Raw genomic sequence first — 22,500 nt, forward strand, 5'->3', positions numbered from 1 at the left:
ATCGGTTTCTGCCTTTCTCTCGGTGGCATGGAGAGGGGAGGCCGGTATGCATGAGCGACTGTGCTGGTCTCCATAGAACTACCTAGCCCGGGTTTGTGTCTGGGAGGGTAACTTTCGAGGTGCAATGCCATGGTCAGTCATGACCGAAGAGGGGTGATCCTTTATATATATATATATATATATATATATATATATAAACAGATGAGTGGTACAAAAAGTCACCAATATTTACTGGAAAATAGCATTCGATACAAATACGACGCTGTTGTAAAGTTTCACTGCGTATATACTGGCAAAGACGTGTGTGTGCAACAAACATGAAAAATTTGTCTTACCTCTAGGAAGAACATTCGATAAATGGACAACTTAGAATCGGATAATGCAGGACTGGTTTCTGACTCTTCAAATACGTTTGACAACGTAAATATAACGTAATCTAACGATATATATATATATATATATATATATATATTATATATATATATATATATATAATATGAATTAGAGATAAAACCACTATTATGCAACTCAAACAGTGATAGACATAAACCAATACATAAATAACAAATAATATAAATATAATTGATATAATATAATATATATATATATATATATATATATATATAATTTTTTTTTCAAAAAGTATAAAAAGAATGGTAATACTTTTTGAAAAACAAAAAAAAGTTATATATATATATAATATATTATATTAATTATATTTATATATTATTTGTTATTTATGTATTGGTTGCATAATAGTGGTTTTATCTCTAATTCATATTTTATATATTTATACTGTGAAATTTGATTTAATACTAAATCGAATTTTTCCCTGTAAGTTTGGAGCTATACTCCCTAATATTATATATATAATATATAACATATTATATATTACATATTACATATTATATATTATATATATATATATAGGTAGATTACGTTATATTATAATTCATATTATACGTGTATGAATATGTGTGTGTGTGTGTGTGCGTGTGTGTGTGTGTATGTGTGTGTATGGAGAGAGAGAGACAGTGGGGAGAGATGAACTTGCTAACGTCGCTTTTATGCTAATAAAATGATGCTAAAACGGAAATTTTTACTTTTCCAGGGACAGCAAGGACCAGCAGGCCCTATTGGATTATCTGGACTTGATGGGAGAAAGGTAACATCTATTTCTTTTACTTCTAAACAATTTAGATCACTTTAACACTTTTGTTAACTTATTTTTGTTGAAATGCGTTGATGTGTTTCGATTAATTTTGAAAAATATATTTTACTTGTTTCAATCATTAGACTGCGACCATGCTGGGGCACCGCCTTGAATTTTTAGTCGAGTGAATCGACCCCAGTACTTATTTTTTTAAAGTCTGGTATTTATTCTATCAGCCTCTTTTGCCGAACCGCTACGTTACGAGGACATAAACACACCAACACAGGTTGTCAAGTAGTAATGTGGGGACACACAGACACATACATATATATATATATATATATATATATATATATATATAGATAGATAGATAGATAGATAGATAGATAGATAGATAGATAGATAGATAGATAGATAGATAGATAGATAGATATAGATATATATATATATACATATATATACGACGGGCTTCTTTCAGTTCCCGTCTACCAAATCCATTCACAAGGCTTTGGTGGGTCCGAGGCTATAGTAGAAGACACTTGCCCAAAGTGCCATGCAGTGGGACTGAACCCGAAATCATATGGCTGGAAAGCATGCTCCTTACCACAGAACTTAGTGGAAAAACTTTATCATTATTAAGCCGGTGTTTGGGTCGTAAGCTAAGGAAATTTCAATGGATCATTTCAATTTGTATTACTTTAGAATAGGGAATTTCTATGATTGACCCAGGGGCATCTGGGACAAGATGGTACCAAAAAAAGGTATCCCTTTTGTTAACTATATTTTTATTGAAATACATTGCCTTTGTTTTATTTACTTCGAAGCAAATAAATAATTTAGTTAAATAATTGTCATTATTAAGCTGGTGCTTAAGGCGGTGAGCTGGCAGAAACGTTAGCACGCCGGGCGAAATGCTTAGCGGTATTTCGTCTGCCGTTACTTTCTGAGTTCAAATTCCGCCGAGGTCGACTTTGCCTTTCATCCTTTCAGGGTCGATAAATTAAGTACCATTTACGCACTGGGGTCGATGTAAACGACCTAATCCCTTTGTCTGCCCTTGTTTGCCCTCTCTATGTTTAGCCCCTTGTAGGTAATAAAGAAATAAGAATTGTTAGCACGCTGGACGAAATGCTTACCGATATTTCACCTGTCTCTATGTTCTGAGTTCAAGTACCAGTTGCGTACTGGGGTCGATCTAATCGACTGGTCCCCTCCCCACAAAAAAATTCGGGTCTTGTGCCTAGAGTAGAAAAGATTATTAAGTTGGTAGTTAAGGTGGCTAGCTGACATTAGCACGCTGGACGAAATACTAGCAGTGTTTCGCCCGTCGCTACGTTCTGAGTTCAAATTCTGCTGAGATCGACTTTACCTTTCATCCTTACGGGATCGATAAAATAAGTATCAGTGGACCACTGGGGTCGATGTAATCGACTCTTCCCCTCCCCCAAAATTATTGCCCTTGTGGAAAAATTTGAAACTATTATTAACCTGGTGGTTGGACTATGAATTAGCGTGAAATTTTATTGGGACGTTTTAATTTGGACCATTTTAAAACAGGAAGTTTGTATCACAGATGCAGGGGTGGTCTCATGTGGGTTGACTGCAAAAAGGATAGACCTACTGAAGTACCCTATGATATGCGAGACGTCTTGGAGACAGAAACTTTATCAGTGGGGATGGCATTAATGTTTTTAGCGGGAAAGGGAAGTTATTCATGTAAAAAGATGTCACTTCAGTTCCATTGCCGGCTGATGTTCAAGATTTTACAGGTTTCGTCCGATAAAGTATCTCGAGATTTTCCTACACATCAAACAGGTTATTTTGATTATTGTTTTTGTGTGTATGTCTCTACCTAATATCGACACACACATACACACACGGGCACGCACGCACATATGCACATACTCCCACACATACACGCATACATACACATATATGTATATATTTCTTTATTGCCCACAAGGGGCTAAACATAGAGGTGGACTAAACACAGAGAGGACAAACAAGGACAGACAAAGGAATTAAGTCGATTATATCGATCCCAGTGTGAAACTGGTACTTTATCTATCGACCCCGAAAGGATGAAAGGCAAAGTCGACCTCGGCGGAATTTAAACTCAGAACGTAACGGCAGACGAAATACCTATTTCTTTATTACCCACAAGGGGCTAAACACAGAGGGGACAAACAAAGACAGACATAGGTATTAAGTCGATTACATCGACCCCAGTGTGTAACTGGTACTTAATTTATCGACCCCGAAAGGATGAAAGGCAAAGTTGACCTCGGCGGAGTTCGAACTCACAACGTAACGCAGACGAAATACCGCTAAGCATTTCGCCCGGCGTGCTAACGTTTCTGCCAGCTCGCCGCCTTCATATGTATAATGTTTTTGCATATATGTATAATGTTTCTGAAAGTTAGGCATGATAACTTAGTGGGATCTAAGTAAAAAAAAGTCAATAAAATTTTCAAATGAAGTTGTAAATGAAACTTAGCTTGTGTATGTATATGTGTGCGTCCATGTGTGTGTACGTGAGCACGTGTTTATGTATATGTATATGTATATATAGGTACAGGAGTGGCTGTTTGGAAAGAAGATTGCTTCTCATCCACATGGTTCCGAGTTCATTCCTACCTCGTGGCACCTTGGGCAAGATAGATAGATAGATAGATAGATAGATAGATAGATAGATAGATACATACATACATACATACATACATACATACATACATACATACATACACATATATATACATATATATATGCATATATATATACACATACATATATACATAATACATACACACGTGTTTGTATGAAAGAGAGAGAGATAATAAAAATGGTATCAGCGGTGCAGGTCTCGCTATAATTTAATTAAGTGAATATTAATATACTTAATGTAATGAACCAAAGTAATTCAATTAATTACAGATATCCTCTTAATGAGGAGAAGGAAAAATTATCGTTGGTTTAATGACTGATTTTGATCAAGAAAGGGAAGGGAGATAACTCTGAAATTAAAGTTAGTTAATATTGATTAAAAACTGACTGATGAAGGTATATAGTGGAAAGTGAAGTCGATCTCTGGCAAGTATTATTACAACTCAAAGCATGTTTCCGTCTTTAAAGCTATGCCCCAGCATGGCCACCGTTCAATTATTAGTCATTCTTTTTTTTCTTTCAATCACATATCAGTACAATGTAATAAGTAAACTTTCTAAACTTTTATCCAATTATTTGCTATGACATTACATCTGGAATCGGATTTTAGTATTCTCTTATGATTTTACGAAGATATCTCCTTCACATACATAACAAACTGGTTGATAGTCGTAAAAAACCAAAACAAAGAATTTACTTGTTTAGAATAGACGTATTCCCTCCACTGTTATACTTTCAAAGTGTGGACAGTTCATCATGGCTTGCAGATTCACGAAGTATACAATATTCTTTTCTACTCTAAGCACAAGGCCCGAAATTTTGGGGGAGGGGGCCAGTCGATTACATCGAGCCCAGTACGCAACTGGTACTTAATTTATCGACTCCGAAAGGATGAAAGGCAAAGTCGACCTCAGCGGAATTTGAACTCAGATCATAAAAATAGACGAAATACCTATTTCTTTACTACCCACAAGGGGATAAACACAGAGAGGACAAACAAGGACAAACGGATTAAGTCGATTATATCGACCCCAGTAACTGGTACTTAATTATCGACCCCGAAAGAACGTAGCGGCAGACGAAATACCGCTGAGCATTTCACCCGGCGTGTTAACGGTTCTGCCAGCTCGCCGCCTTCGAAGTATACTTTATTAAGAGATAAATCATGAAATTTCTATTGAAGTAAAAATAGTTACAAAATATATTTGCAGTTAATTTTAAGCATTCAAGCTTTTTTCTTTTATTTATGTATTACATAAATTGTCTGGTTAACAGCTTATTTTGATAGAAATATTTTTAAGTGGTTCTAGGGTGGTGGATTGACACAATCGACAGAACCGTGGACAAATGGCTTGTGATATTTCTTCGGGTTTTCCAAGTTCTGGGTTCAACTCACGCTGGGATCAAATTTGCATTTCATTCATTAAATATCAATAAAATAAAGAACATTAATCCCTCGACTATCGCGGGTGTTACGTTCCAAAACCTCCCACAGAAATAATTAAAATCGAAAAAGTTACAAATACCTATCAGCCGCAGAAACACGCGATATACTGAGGATTCCGCGATATAAATTTACATATTAGCCAGACAAATCCGCGATGTACTGAATGCTTGAAAGGTGAACTGCGATGTACTGAGTGCGCGATCGGTGAACCGCGATATGGCATGGGGAAACTGTAGAAATACTATCATCAACTTATTCGACTAACCAACTCCCCTCAAAATTACTAACCTCGCGCCCAAAGCAGAAACTACTGTAAGGCAACAAGCTGGCGGATCCGTTAGAGCGTCGGTAAAAATATTTTGCGCTATTTCTACTGACTTTTTACTTTCTGGGTTCAAATCCTGCTAAGTCATATTTGCTTTTCGGAATTGATAAAATAAAGTATCAGTCGAGTAATTAGATTGATTTAATCGTCCAGTTCCCTCTTCCCCAAACTGTTGGTTTTTTGCCCATATGAAAATTGATTAAGGAAAGCTGATGGAAAGAATCGTCTGTGTGTCAGAAAAAGTACCTCTCGCAGTAATTTGTTTCGGATCTTTACGTCCCACGTTCAACTCCCACGAAGATCAACTTTGCTTTCAGTCCTTTCGGGTTCGATAAAATACTGTACTATAACCAAGTGCTGAGGGTCGGTGTAATCGATTAAAATCCTCTTCCACTAAAATACCACTGACCTTGTACATAAATTAGAGGTACACATTTAACTGGTTCTGTGAAAAAAATTAAAAGCCATGTTCAGTGAGGACGAAAGAAAAAATCAATGACTAGACAACTCTCATAATCTTTTCTACTCTAGGCACAGGGGTTGAAATTTTGGGGGAGGGGCCAGTCGATTAGATCGACCCCAGTACGCAACTGGTACTTAATCTGTCGACCCCGAAAGGATAAAAGGCAAAGCCGACCTCGGCGGAATTTGAAATCAGAACGTAGAGACAGACGACTGACAATTCTGATAATAAATCGTATGTCTTTTACTTCTTTCAGTCATGAGATTGTGGCCATGTTGGGGCACCGCCTTGAAGCGGTTTAGTGGAACAAAATGACCCCAGCACTTAATTTTCTTTTTAAGCCTGATAATTATTTTATCGGTTGTCTTTTGCCGATCCGCTAGGTTACGGGGGACGTAAACACACTAGCACTGGTTTTGAAGTAGTGATAGGACACACACAAACACACGCACGCACACGTATCTATATTGATATATTGATAAATACGACGAGCTTTTTTCAATGTCTGTCAAATCCACCCACAATTTTTGGGTCGGTCGAAGGATATAGCAGAAGATTATTGCCGAATGTGCCACGCAATGAGATTGAACCCGGAACCATGTGGCTGGGAGGTAAGCTGCTGAAACAAAGCAGCCATGCCCGCCCCAAATACCAAAACAGTTTTAGAACTTCACTTGTATTCTTACGGAATTCTTCGAGAAAGCGCCATTTTAAAACCACGTCAGTTTAAAATAGCTTGGATGTTTGTTTGTAGAGTCTACGTGAATTTATCAATTTGTAAAACTAAACTAATTTGTAGCTTCATGCTGTGAATTAAATTAAAATTTTAAAATAAGCATTTACAAACGTAGGTCTTGGAACCAGAAGTTGTTCAAAGCCCAAGATTTTGTCACTGATGAAGAGATATTTAATGCTAGGTTGAAGTCGAGTAAAATACGCTTGTACATTTTATATGCACTGCAAGTTTCAGATAACGTTATTGCCATTTGTGTCTGTGTGTACGCGTGCGCATGCGTGTGTACTTAATGAGAGGGGACATAAATAAAAAGACATAAAAGTAATTAGTGAATTAGTGAAAATCCAGACGGAATCGCATCTAATTAAGGCACAAATGTTATTAAGTTTTATCCCTGTGATTTATTTATAATTTTGGGAGTTTAAACCAGCAGTTGTTAATTTGGGCAACAACATGCCCTTGGAAAGAGCCTTGTGAGCACACTAGGGGTTGCAATATGTCATGGAGGCGGCGTTATGGGTGGCTCTGGGTGTTTAGAGTGGATGGCATTTTTCTTTAGAAATAAAATATTTAGACCGGGTACAATAATTAGAGTTTAAAAAACATTTTTAAAAATGTTCTTTCTCGGGATTAAAATTAGAAAAAGACATTGTGTTGTCGGTGAATAGAGCACACACACACACACACACATATATATATATATATATATATATATATATATAGATAGATAGATAGATAGATAGATAGATACACACACACACACACACACACATAGATATTTATGTATACATATTCTGTTGTGTCGGGGGAGAGTCTTTCTCTTTTAGCGGCTTATAATTTAACACACTCACCGGCAAAATTTCCACTCATTTACTTATTTATTTTTCTCAAATTTTCGTTGAAAAGATTGCAAGACGCAACGAAAATTTTAGAAAAATATATAAATGAGTGGAAATTTTACCGGTGAATGTGTTAAATTATAAGGCACTAAAAGAGATTGGCTCTCCCCAGACACAACAGAATATGCTCCAACACACGAACTCACATAAAGAATCTTGTAAACCAAATCCAAAAACGAAATATATATACATACTTATAATGGAATAGTTACTATGAAGCATTGTTTTGCCCTTACCCACGATCCTTTATACACTATACATACTTAAAAGGCGGCGAGCTGGCAGACTCGTTAGCGAGCCGGGTGAAATGCTTAGCGGTAGTTCGTCTGTCGTTACGTTCTGAGTTCAAATTCTGCCGAGGTCGACTTTGCCTTTCATCCTTTCGGGGTCGATAAATAAAGTACCAGTTTCGCAGTGGGGTCGATGTAATCGACTTAATCGGTTTGTCTGTCCTTGTTTGTCCCCTCTATGTTTAGCCCCTTGTGGGCAATAAAGAAATATATACATACTTATATAGACATATGCGTACATGTAAATCCCAAATAAAATTGTATTTCATTTTTAAGCTCTTATGAAGCTAAAGGGTGATACACAAGCATTCGACTATGGGTGTATTGTATCTCATGGCAAAGACAGCTGTAATCTAACGAAGTCTGTAACATAATTTCATTTTTAATTCCTCGCCTTCTTTGATAATTTCAATAAAATTTTAACTTTGAGTGGCACCAGTCCATGCAAATATGTAATAGATACATATTGGATGGAATAATAAACTAATGGTCAAGATTATCTTCTGTTAGACTATAATATTTTGCTAGATTTTGGTGACGTGGTTGTTTGCAAAAAGCAGGAAGTTAAGAGACTGAAAAACGCTGCCCAGAGAAACGTTTGGTGTAAACACAATTTCTAAAGTTTGCTTAATACCAGAAATGTTACTCTGAAATAAAATTACATAGACCTTACAAAACCCGGATTCTGTATCATTTAACTGTTGTGAAGTTGTTAAAATAAAACATTTTCATAGTGTAGATATCTATCAAGGAAACTCTTAACTACAAATAGAATATTCAAACGAACACAAACACTATGTTTTGACCTTAATACCAATTAGTATTCGGGATCAATCAGACATCATTTTGTAGACGTTGCAGCGAATTTCACTACAACAATAAACAAAATATTTATATACATTCAGTAAGTGTTTCCTACAAAGAAACTCAGACATGGTATTATCTTCAGTCTTTTGGTTTAATATCAAATACTACATACTTTATAATACCAAGCCCATTTTCTTTCCCTTCCTTTCTTTCTTTTTCTTTCTTTCTTTCTTATTTTTTTCATCAAATATAATACTTTATGAACCGTTCTTACTCCACCCTCCATGAAAGACGAGAGATCTTTGGATCACGCCCATCTCTTGCTAACGGCTTTAATGATTGTTCTGGTTCCTTGTTGGGTATTGTCAATACGAATAAACACATGTTTCTCTTTTCTTAGACTGAAGACATCTGGTTCTGTTGAATTGGGGTCATTTTGAAGCATTACACCTTAGATTCAACCAACTAAAGTTTAGAGACAAGATATAACTCCAAAACATTTTATAACCTTCCCCCATTTTATTTTCATTTAAAGAACAAAACTTCAATACCCTAAGATCTCTGCCATTTTCCCTCTATTTTACATTTAAATGAAAGAAAAAAAACACCAGATTCCTTCCTTCCATGTGTATAATTAATTAAGATTTGACAAAAAACGTGTTTGTTTATTTTGTATTTTTGACTTTCAAAGTTAAAACATTTGCAGGAAGTATATAAATTATACCCACATTTGGTGACCGTAAATTATTTTTTTTAAAAAGTGACTACCAAAAAATATTCTAGTTTCCCGTCTATTTCTCATTATCTAAGTTTCTGCTTCAGTATTTACCAATATCTGTCAGTCAAAATTACTCTCTCTCTCTCTCTCTCTCTCTCTCCTCTCTCTCTCTCTCTCTCTCTCTCTCTCTCTCTCCTCTCTCTCTCTCTCGGGATCTTTTATTTTCTTCCATGTCCCTTAAATCATTTTCTTTTCTGGTTCGTATAAGCTCTGATATCATATCAACGACATTACGCCTTGTAATTAGTACGGTAGGAACAACACATAAAGTGATGTATGACAGCTAATTACTGAAAGAAGTCAACTCACTTAGGAGACCTGACACGTCGCAAGTTGAAACCCTGCAATTGAGAAAGGGTCGCCGAGCTGTACCGTTTATCTGAATGTGTCACAGACATCATACTTTGATTAACTGTGTTTTAGCTAACCGGATGAATTCCATGTTCTAACAAACGATAGATTTTTGCAAGTTGTGAAACCAGGACAACTGTGTGGGGGAAATTTCGTTACAGTGGCAAGCGGAATTTGAAAACCTATATATCCAAAAAGAAAGAGTAAAGACGGTTGCTTCTGATAAGGGTCCTCAGATGATTCCCTCTGGAAGTATCAAACCCCATGAATCTCCTAGGAATTGTGAGCAGCGAAAATGGATGGGTTGGTTGATAGAAATATCATTTCTATTCTCACCCAATCTGCTCAGTATTTAGTGAGATTCACTTCTCTATTGGGAAGCATATTATTTTAATTTGAACACGTGATATGCTGGTCTGCCTTGGCGTCAGTTATTGTGAAGGAGATAATCATTTCTAGACTTTATAGACTGGTCGTTTTTCGTTGCTCATCGATTTTGAATCGATGAGCAACGAAAAACGAGGCACTTTTTAATACTTTTTCTTTACTCATTACGAAGATCTTAACTTTTCTAGTCATAGATCACCGTGTATAGCACCATTTTATTCTTTTTTGAAATCCTCAGCATGACATAACAATAGGCAGATAAATTACAGAAGCTTGTAAGCATATTTACTCGTTACATCGAAAGATCGTGCGAGCACAGAGAAACCTCTATGTTCGTGGATATGTAAATCCTCTTTTGTGCTAATTTTGATACTTTGGGGATCGATCATGCCAGTTACTGTTGCTAATCTTGATTTAATTGACATGTAGACTAAATGAATAAAAATGCTGATAATCAGATTATTAAAGTCCAATCTTACAATTGTCTATAGAATACAATAAGAAATATTCTAGTCACAAACTCATGCGCGAGAAATCTCGAATTCAACCTCGAATACACAAAAAAGAGGCAAATGGATCCCTGTTTCCATATCTGGTGCGGTACTACTGCAGATAGACGCAGACATCCTAGATTTGTTATCGAACCTTAGACGTTATTGTCATGACACAGGGCGGTGTGCTGGCAGAAACGTTAGCACGCCGGGCGGAATGCTTTGCGGTATTTCGTCTGTCTTTACATTCTGAGTTCAAATTCCGCCGAGGTCGACTTTGCCATTCATCCCTTCGGGGTCGATAAATTAAGTATCAGTTGCGTACTGGGGTCGATCTAATTGACTGGCCACCCCCAAAAAATTTCGGGCCTTGTGTCTAGAGTAGAAAAGATTATTGTCATGATTCATGGGACTCATAGGGCCGATCTCAACATTACTCCTGAACGAGACGGCAGTGCAACGCAAGGTTACTTATTTGTAGCAGAGCAGATTGGAACAACATGAAATGAAGTGTTTTGCTCAAGAACACAACTCGCTGCCAGCTCCAGGAATTGAAACTGTGATCGTGAGTGCAAGAACCTAAACACTTGGTCACACAATCCTAGACTGCGTCAAAATACATAAATAAAATAAACATCTGAAATAATTGTCATGAATTCGCTCACCAATCCACTTCAATTCCTGACCCACAGACATGTTGTCTATCTCACTTTACTTTGTCTATTCCTGATACAATGATCTTTGTTCCTCACATCTGCATAATAATCAACCACCTCTACTCATACACCACCGATCTACTCACATCTCTTCCATCCGTCTCCAATATCAAACCCCACCACCACTACCTCAACCCGGGCGCCGCAATAACCAATATACACAGTTCTTTCTTCCTAGAACGTCATTCTGCTGGAATTCCCTTTCTGTCCAAGATTTCTCTCCTTTAACCAACAACTTGTAACTATAACAAGTGCTACACCAAAAAGCGAGCGATCCCAGTTGTCTCGAAGAAGCTTCGGCGACCATAAACCTGGTGCTCTTCCTCCACGTTTAATTATTGATAACGAAAACAAAAATTAAGTTACATAATTACGGTGTGCAATCTTTTTGATCTGTAGACCAACCCTGACAGGTTATATTCGAGAGGAACAGTGAGGTTCACAATACTGGAAGAATTACTTTAGAAAGTCACCGATGTATTAAATTCTGTTTGGCATTGCCAGATATTTGCCCCCAACAATTAGGAGAGTATTGCAGTGAGCTTGACTGTGTGGAAGGATGGTGTTCTTTGAGATGTCGCGTAAGTTTGATACGTGACGTAGATAGAGTGACGAACGGTAAAGTTCTTAGACGAGCAGATACCAGCAGAAATCTGCTGAACGACATATGAAGGCGGTGGCAAATGGGTAAATTCACTGGAAAGCGTGGGAGATAACATGTTGAACATTTAGCGGCAAGTAGAAAACTGAAAGAGAGTAAATGTCAGGGAAGAGAGAAAATAGAGGACGAGAGAGAGAGAGAGGAGGGAGAGAGATACAGATGGGTGGAGACAAAGTGAGGCAAAGAGATAGATAGATAAATAAATAGAGAGAGAGAGAGAGAGAGAGAGAGAAGATAATTGATGGTTTTAGCAGAAAGAGTCACCCAATAATTTTTGTGGGGGACAGGAAAGGGCCGAGGTCCATGATCGCCGACACCTGTGAGGAGGAGAAGGGGAGGAGGGGAGGGAGCGGAAGAGAGGAAACAGAAGAATGAAGAGGAAGAGGAGAGGGAGGAGAGGAAAAAGAATGAGGAGGAGGAAGAGAGGAAACAGAAAAAGAATGAAAAGGAGGAGGAGGAGAGGAAGAAGAAGAAGAAGAAGAAGAAGGAGAAGGAGGAGGAAGAAGAAGAAGAGGGGGAGGAGGAGGAGAGGAAGCAGAAGGAGGGGAGGAAAAAGAAAGAGGAGGAGGAAGAGAGGAAGCAGAAGAAGGCGGAGGAGGGGAGGAGAGGAGGAAAAAGAAAGAGGAGGAGGAAGAGAGGAAGCAGAAGGAGGGGAGGAAAAAGAAAGAGGAGGAGAAGAGAGGAAGCAGAAGGAGGGGAGGAAAAAGAAAGAGGAGGAGGAAGAGAGGAAACAGAAGAATGAAGAGGAAGAGGAGAGGGAGGAGAGGAAAAATAAAGAGGAGGAGGAAGAGAGGAAGGAGGAGGAAAGGAGGAGAAGAGGAGAAATGGGTAGTAGCAGTAGAAGTAGTAGTAGTAGTAGTAGTAGCGATGGTCTGAATGGTTAGCTCAACACTGCATAGATAAGTTTTCTTGACGCAGAGATCACAGTAATAATTCAGAAAAGCAAAAGAACCGAATCGAAATATTCCATAAAAATCAATTCTATAAATATCAAAGAATAATCAGACACGCGACGACCATCGAAATCGAAACCGATCGAAATGTAGTGCAAATATAAATAGTGGTTTCTGATTTTGGCACAAAGCCAGTAATTTTGCGGAGGAGCGGGGTAAGTCGGTTACATCCACCCCAGAGCTTACCTGGTACTTATTTTATCAACCCCGAAAGGGACGAAAGGCAAAGACAACCTCGGTGACATTTGAACTCGGAACGTAGAGCCGGACGAAATGCTGCTAAGCAATTTTGTCCGATGTACTAACGACTCGACCAGCTCGCCGTCTTAAGTGTAGATATAAATAGTGGTTTCTAACTTTGACACAAGGCCAGCAATTTCTGTTTGTATGTATATGTGTGTGTATTTATATCTATAACTTAACCTTATGTACTTTCTAAAATCTCTGACGAAGCCTAGAGAAACATCCAAATACCTCAATTTCATCTACTAATTACTTCAGTCTACTGGAGGGATAAAGGTAGAATGAGGTATTTTTACCTCTTGGCTGAAACAGCTGTAAGATATTATCCCAATTTCTATTCCTGTATGTTATATATTTTAATAATTATTGATATCTTTATATATTTTATATGTAAAGCATACGTTATATATGTATGTATATTCTTGTAATTGTCAATTTAGTAAATAAATATATAAATAAAATGAAGTAATATAATGTCTAAAAGTTGATCCCCTCCATTTTCTTATTGCTCTATAAATTAAAGGCAAATTAACTCTTTACCCTCACCCATTTATTACACTCGGTAATGTAATTTCAATGCAATAAAAAAACACTTGTGTATTAATAATTGGGTAGTCTACCAGTAGTACATTGGATTGATATTATCCCTTAGTTGGTTGGATTCACAACTTCTAACTTTCTTGGAATATACATACACACAAACATATATATATATTTATTTAAAAATGTAGAGGTAACGCACAAGTAGATATTTATGAAAAAAAGGACGAAAATGCTACTTTTTAAAAATTAGGTACATTTAAATTTCTTTATATAAATACATTAAAAAAAGGTTTTTGTTATGCATGTTTCGGTTGTTTATAAACCTTATCAAAAATATTTACTTAAATGAAATATGTAGTGAAAAAAAATTATTAATAAAACAAACGTTCAAGTACACTTTCTGTATTTAAGAGATAATGGTTAGGGCAGCGGACTCGCAGTCGGAGGATCGCAGTTTCGATTCCCAGACCGGGCGTTGTGTGTGTTTATTGAGTGAAAACACCTAAAGCTCCACGAGGCCCCGACAGGGGGTGGTGGCGACCCCTGTTGTACTCTTTCGCCCCAACTTTCTCTCATTCTTTCTTCCTATTTCTTGTCCCCGACTGCCTACGCAACCGCTGAGCCCGGATGCGCATTCATCCATTCGTCGATGCTCTCGGTGTCGGGGGGTTGACCTGCTTTCTCTTCTGCGGGTCTTACGAATAGCAAAGGACCACATTTCGGACTTCTCTCATCTTGCAAGCTCTGGGACGAAGACCGTTCGCTCAACAGCAACAGCAACTGCAGCGTCAGCAATAATACTCGTCGTAAACTTATCTCCCCTGAGGTCTTCACAGAAATGGATTTATTCAACCTCTGATCTTTATTTCTTATAAATCATATACATATAGTTTCAGTGTTTCGAGCTTAAAGAATTTAGATTCGATACTTTATGAAATGCATTTCCTCGCTAATGCGTTCCCTTGCAGGAAAAAGAAAAGTACACTATGAACATTTATTTTATTAATAACTTTATTAATTATTTTTCTCTACATATTTCATTTAAGTGAATATGTTTGATAAGGTTTATAAATAACCGAAACATGTAAAACAAAAAAGTTTTTTAAATGTTTTTATATAGAGAAATTTAAATGAACCTAATTTTTAAAAAGTAGCATTTTCGCCCTTCTTCATATATATATATATATATATATATATATATATTATATATATATAAGGAGTGGCTGTGTAGTAAGTAGCTTGGGGTTCAGTCCCACTGCGTGGCATCTTGGGCAAGTGTCTTCTAGCTATAGCCTCGGGTCGACAAAAGCCTTGTGAGTGGATTTGGTTGACGGAAACTGAAAGAACGCCGTCATATATATATATATATATATATCCTTGTGTGTGGGTGTTTGTGTGTCTGTCTCACCCTCCCACCCACCAACATCGCTTGACAAACGACGCTGGTGTATTTACGTCCCCGTAACCTAGCGGTTCGGCAAAAAGATAACCGATAGAATAAGTACTAGGCTTACAAAGTTCTGGGGTCGATTTGCTCTACTAAAAAGCGGTGCTCCAGCATGGCTGCAGTCAAATGACTGAAACAAATAAAAGGATAAAAGAATGTGTGTGTGTGCGCGCGTTGGTGTGTGTGTGTGTGCGCGCGTTGGTGTGTGTGTGTGTGTGAGAGAGAGAGAGAGAGAGAGAGAGAGATACAGACAAACAGACAGACAGTAAGTAATTATACACACACACAAAGCTAGATCGTGATTTAATTACTTGCATTTGGTGATTGTATGTAGGGGGGGCTGTGTGTACATATGTGTGTGTGTGCATGTATGTGTGTGCGTGTGTGTGTGTGTGCATGTGTGTGCATGTGTGTGCGTGTGTGGGGGATGTGGCTGTGTGTGCATATGTGTGTGGGGGGTGCTTTTTGTATTGATAATGAGATAGATAAATTAGATAGAGGGGATTTAATGGCGGGTAGCGTTGGATTAAGAGGGGAAAACACCTGGTAACGACCCTCTCTTGATGATGTGTCAAGGGTCAAGGGAAGCTACCCATAGGACAACTATGAAAAGATTTCGACTTCCATTCTCATCGATGCGATGAGATATAAGACTAATCAGATCATTGATTGATTATTTCTCTCACCTTCCCTCTCCACTCCTATCAATATACTCCGAGTTGTCTGAATAACATTAAAAGGTAGGAGCTCTTTAGTGGCATAACTACACTTTGGTGCCCCACCTCGACTTGCTTTCTAATACATGCATTTTCATAAATGAAATTTTAAAGAGATACGTAAGTGAAGATTACGAATATATTGATAGGCTTTATGCTTTTTGTTTCTGTCTTTAACAAGTTTTTGATCATTCGCAACTTCCTGCTCTCGATTTTGTTTCCTCGTTGCATTCACGATCGCTAGATCGTGGGTTCGATTCCCGAACCTGGCTATGCGTTATGTTATTAAGCAAACCACTTCATTTTACAATCTTCCGGTCCACTCGGCTATGACTGAGTAACCCTGCGACCACTGGGCGCCCATTCTGAGGGAGGGCGTTGTGATCTCGTCTCGGTCAAGACACCATGGACACCGAGTGACCGGTCTTATGTATCGAACAACTCGAGACAGAACTTATTATAATTCTCTTTAAAATTTATATTTTTAAAGAACATTTTGCTGTGTGGTAAGAAGCTTGCTTCTGAACCAATGGTTCCAGGTTCAGTCCCGCTGCATGGCACTTTGGGCAAGTGTCTTCTACTATAGCTTCTGGCTGACCAAAGCCTTGTGAGTGAATTTGGTAGGCGGAAACCGAAAGAAGCCCGTCGTATACATATATGTGTGTGTGTGTGTGTGTGTGTGTGTGCGTGTATCTATGTGTATGTGTCTTTTTGTCTGTATTTGCCCACCCCCCGTCACCGCTTGATAACTGGTGGTGTTGTGTTTACGTCTTCGTAATTAAGCGGTTCAGCAAAAGAGACCGATAGAATAAGCACTACGCTTAAAATGATAAGTCCTGAGATCGATTTCTTTCTACCAAAACCCTTCAAGGCCTGAAACAAGTAAAAGAGTGAATGGCATTTCGGTAGGTTTCGAGAATCTAGATTACATTAACATTCATAAAACTTACAAAACAAATTTTTTCGAATGGATTACGGATCGTCCTGCCTGCCTTCCTTCCTTCCTTCCTTCCTGCCTTCCTTCCTTCCTTCCTTCCTTCCTTCCTTCCTTCTACCATCGTCGCCTGACGCTCATCCTTCCTTTCTTTTCTTAGTATTTTGCATCCCTTTTTTGTTTTTCTTATATGCATGTGTTTGAAAGACCAACCTCGAAAATGTATTTCTGCAAAATATAGCTAACGTATAGGCGCATGCGTAGCTGTATGGTAAGAAATTTGTTTCCCAACCACATAGTTCCAGGTTCGGTCCCACTGCTTGGCACCTTGGGCAAGTGTCTTCTACTATAGCCTCGTGCCGACCAAAGCCCTGTGAGTGGATTAAGTAAATGGAAACTGAAAGAAACCTGTCGTGTATATATATATATATATATATATATATATATATATATATATCAACGTGATCACCGTGACCGACCAGGCTATCAGATGTTGCAACACATCGCTGGTCACAATGCGCTTCGCATTGCTTTAGCCTTCAAATGACGCCACGCCGCTGGTTAAGCGAGCAGGCCAATATATATATATATATATATATATATATATATATATATATATACACACATGTGTGTGTATGTATGTATGTATGTATGTATGTATGTATGTATGTATGTACTTGTGTGTCTGAGTCTGTATCACCACCATCACTTGTCAACCGATGTTGGTGTGTTTACTACGTTCCCCGTAACTTAGCAGTTCGGCAAAAGAGTCCGATAGAATAAGTACTAGCTAGAAAAAAGAATAAGTCCTGGGGTCAATTTGCTCGACAAAAGGCGATGCTCCAGCATGGCCGCATTCAAATGACTGAAACAAGTAAAAGAATACAAGAATGTGTGTGTGTGTGTGTGTGTGTGTGTCTTTGTGCCGGTGTCCTCCACCAAAGCGTGACAAACGGTGTTGGCGTGTTTACGTCCCCGTAAATTAGCAGCTCGGGAAAGCGGCCGATAGAATTGACTCCAAGTTTTTTTAAAAATAATTAGGTACTGGATAGTTAGGTCATTCGACTAAACAAAAAAATTCAAGGCGGTACCCCAGCATGGCCGCAGTCTAATTGACTGAAACAAGTGAAAGAGATGAAAGATGTACCTATGGATGTATGGATAGGTGGATGTAGGCGTGACTGTGTGGTTAGAAATTTGCTTCCCAACCACATGGTTCTGGGTTCAGTCCCACTGTGTGGCACCTTAGGCAAGTGTCTTCTATTATAGCCCTGGGACGACCAATCACAAGTGAATTTGATAGACAAAAACGTTGCGAGGAAAGCTGTCATCTTTACCTGTGTATCTATCTATACTTTCATCAATCCATCCCTCTGTCTGCCTGTCTGTGTGTGTGTGTGTGTGTCTGTTTATCAATCTTTCTATCTATCTATCCATCTATCTATCTATCTATCTATCTATCTATCTATCTATCTATCTACCTATCTATATATCTATCTATCTATCTATCAGTCTGTCTGTCTGTCTGTCTATTTATCTGTGTGTGTGTGTATGCTTATGCGTACGTGTCCTTGTCCCTATGCTTAACCCTCCACACACGCCAATGCTTGACAATCGGTGCTGGCTTGTTTACGTTCTCATAACATTAGCGGTTCGACAAAACAGACCGACAGAATAAGTATGTAACTTTTGAAAGAAAACATCGGCCGGTTTGTCTGAAGCCCTTCAAAGCAGTGCCCAAGCATAGCCGCAGTCTAATGACTGAAACAAGTAAAAAAATAATGATATAATCGTAATGCACAACTTCGAAAACGCAACCCTGTAAAATTTCCAGAAAATAGGCATCATATCAGAAAATTATGCAGAAACAAGAACGGTGGGGCCCTAATGTGTACATATACGCCTCCGGCTTCGTATTGAGTAACGAAAAGAGATTGTCGTCTTTACCACGTTTCTTTCACATTGCAACAAGTTTCATGGTGATTACATTCTGATTTATACTCCTAGGTGAACAAATGGACGTCACGAAGGGGAGACGAACTTAATCGAGTCCCCCTTCATTTGTCGTCTGCTGTGTTATCCCCACGGCTAAGCCCTAGCTCGCTCTCTAAAGAATGCGTGTGTTTGTGTGTTCGTTCCGGCGCATTCTACTCACACGCGCATGAACATACGCACGCACGCACGCACAACGAAGTGATGGGTTTCGTGTGAACGCATGCTTAGCATGAACCAGGAAAGGCGAGGAATTCTTTTGGGTGGGGAGAAGAAAATTAAGAATTTCGGTAAAGTTTACAGATAACAGCGGTCGTTGTTCCTGCCAAGCATTAAAATCATAAAGAAACTTTGCTTTATTTTATTTCATTTTTACTTATTATCAATGTGATTCTTTTTCTTGTTAAGGCAGCGAGCCGGCAGAATCGTTTGCACGCCGGGCCAAATGCTTAGCGGCATTTCGTCCGTATTTACATTCTGAGTTCAAATTCCGCTGAGGTCGATTTTATCCTTTTGACGTCGATAAAATGAGTACCAGTCGAGCACTGGGGTCGATGTAATCTTATCCCCTCCCCTCCCTTGATTTTGCTGGTCTTGTGCCTATAGTAGGAAGGATTATTTTTATTATTAATATGACAACTTTGCGAGAAAAAAAAAACATCATCATTCAGCGAAACGAAACAATGCGCTATTATTGTTTTATATTTTTTAAACAACTTAAGAAGCAACCACTTCGCTATCTCAGCAACAAACATTTCAGTTTGACCAAAAATACAGTTGTTATTATATATTAAGAAAGAGAGGGGGAGTGAAACAGAGAGAGGGGGTGAAACAGAGAGAAGGGGGTGAAACAGAGAGAGAGGGAGAGGTTCACACAATGAATATAAAATGAATAAAGGCGGAGAGAAACAGGTTTAGGGGTTGTTTTTTTTTCGTTTGTTTCTACAGATTTTTTTTTTTGCAAGTTAAATTGAAAATCAAAATTATAAGCAAAAACAGAAAGAAAAATTTACATTCAAATACTCACTCTTTTCCTTGAATCTTTTAATTATATTTTTTTCCATTTTCATATAAAAAAAATATTTTGTCTTTCTGTAAACTTCAGTACTAATTCTTTTACACCAATTTCTCGTCTTATTCTGTAACTCGTTCCCTCCCACAATTCCACCCCACTCCTCTTTCACTCTCTTTATCTCTCTCTCTCTTTCTCTCTCATTAACCTCACATCCCCGCTCTCTTTCTTCTCTCTGTCTCTCATCATCTTTACATCTCCGTTCTTTTTCTTTTTTCTTTCTTTCTTTCTTTCTTTCTTTCATTATCCTTACATCTCCCTTCCCCCATCTTTCCCCTCTCATTATCGTTACAACTCCTCCTCCTCCTCCTCCTCCTCCTCATTTCTCTTCTTCTTCCTCTCTTTTGCTCTCTCGTTCTTTCACTGCCAGATTACCAAAACAAACCCCTCACCCTCCCAACACCCGTCCTTCCCCCTCCCTCCCTCCCTCCCTCCCTCCACACTTCCACTGTCTTCTCCCTCCCCCACATTCTTTCTCTAACTCTTCGTAGTAGTAAAAAAAATAAAAAAAAAGAAAGAAAGAAAGAAAAGAAAAGAAATCAAAAAGAAAGCCATTTCTAGGAGGACTTATGCGAGCGAGCGTTTTCTGGCGACCAGCTCCGTTGGTGTATGCCACCCTGCAACCAACTAAACAGCAGACGTGCTGCTAACAACAACGTCGAGGAAAAGTTGAATTACCAAATTATATTTCTCGACATAAGTCAAAATTGTACAGTTTAGGACACACCAACATTATGTCTGTGACTATACCAAATGGAGAATTAATTCGACTCGTTGTTTTATCTGTTTTAATTTTCTCACCTGCTGTAATTTTAAGTCAAGATTTCGAACCTGTTTATCTGCAGGGTGATCCTGGTGAGCGCGGACCAAGTGGCCCCGTCGGACCACCTGGCAAAGATGGCAAGCCGGTAAGTTAACATTTTTATTTGATTTTATTTCATCGAATAAATAAATAAATGTCTGTATATATATATATAAAAAAAAATTTTTTAAATACATATATATGAATGTGAATTACATCCATCCATCCGTCTATCTATCAATCTATCTATCTATCTATCTATCTATATACGTACGTACATACATACATACATACATACATACATACATACATACATACATACATACATACATACATACACACGGCACGCACTACCTATATATACACACATACATACATACATGTGTACATACGTACGTACATACATACATACATACATACATACATACATACATACATACATACATACATACACACGGCACGCACTACCTATATATACACACATACATACATACATGTGTACATACGTACGTACATACATACATACACACATACATACACACATACATACATACATACATACATACATACATACATACATACATACATACATACATACATACATACATACATACATACATACATACATACATACATACATACGTATGCATTCTTTTATTCTACGTTTCAGCCCAAAGGCTTTGGCCATGCTGGGGCACCGCCATTCTAACGATTGTGCCAGCTAATCAAAATATTCGGTGTCATAAATCCATTACAGCCACCCGTTCTTACCGACTGCGAAACCGATTTCTAAAATCAGCTGTAATGGATCTATCATACTTTGATTAAGATACCCCACCTCGATTGCCGACAAATATACGGGTGCATATTTTTTACTGACTTGTGGATTCGTAGACGTCTATTACATACATACATGCATACATGCATACATACATACATACATACAACATACATACATACATACATACAGACATACATGTATGTCTGTATGTATGTACGTATGATCAGTTGGTTGGTGAGATATATGTCCATGTGTGACTGAACCTTCTTGTCGCTTCGACGAATGAGAGTTCCACGGGACACAGCTGTACAGCGTTCCTTGTTTGGCGATTTGTCGTGTCGTCTCATGTGAGAATAGAGACCTAACCAGGATTTGCAGATCCTGTTGCAGACGTTGCGGTGCGCAGTGGTGGTCACCGTCAGATGTCAAGATATAGTTGTTGTTTTTTTTTGTTTTTTTGTTGTTTTTTTCTTAGAATTTATTTTATTACTTGTCAGAATGGTGAAAGTGAGAGGAGAAAAAAAAAGAGAGAAAGAAAAAGAAAAAATAACAAGTATTATTAAGTAGTGATATGATGAAATATTGTCAGATTTGATAGTTTTGACTATGTTCTCTAAGAACAGGTTAATATAAGTTTTGCTTTATGGACGGTATTCTTTCGGTATAGGACTATAAAATGAAAGTGGAAAATTATCATAGGCGTTCAGCGTTGAAATATTGAAAAGAAGAATTGGATATTTTCTTACAATCAGAATTGTTACCTTGAAATAATAATAATAATAATAATAATAATAATAATAATAATAATAATAATAATAATACCCAAGGCACATACCCAAGTCACACAGA

General features: G+C 37.9%; 1 protein-coding gene across 1 annotated transcript in view; it reads left to right on the forward strand.

Annotated features, from left to right (window-relative positions):
- The window catches only part of LOC115214859 (collagen alpha-1(XXII) chain), a 257,647-nt gene that overhangs the window by 199,432 nt on the left and 35,715 nt on the right, over window positions 1–22,500 (forward strand). The window contains exons 30-31 of the mRNA XM_036505510.1: window positions 1,112–1,165; window positions 20,914–20,976. Of these exons, the coding sequence (XP_036361403.1) occupies window positions 1,112–1,165; window positions 20,914–20,976 (117 nt within the window). The remainder of the gene's footprint in view (window positions 1–1,111; window positions 1,166–20,913; window positions 20,977–22,500) is intronic.

The sequence above is a fragment of the Octopus sinensis genome, linkage group LG8 (genome assembly GCF_006345805.1).
Source record: "Octopus sinensis linkage group LG8, ASM634580v1, whole genome shotgun sequence".
In the NCBI taxonomy this organism is placed as follows: Eukaryota; Metazoa; Mollusca; class Cephalopoda; order Octopoda; family Octopodidae; genus Octopus; species Octopus sinensis.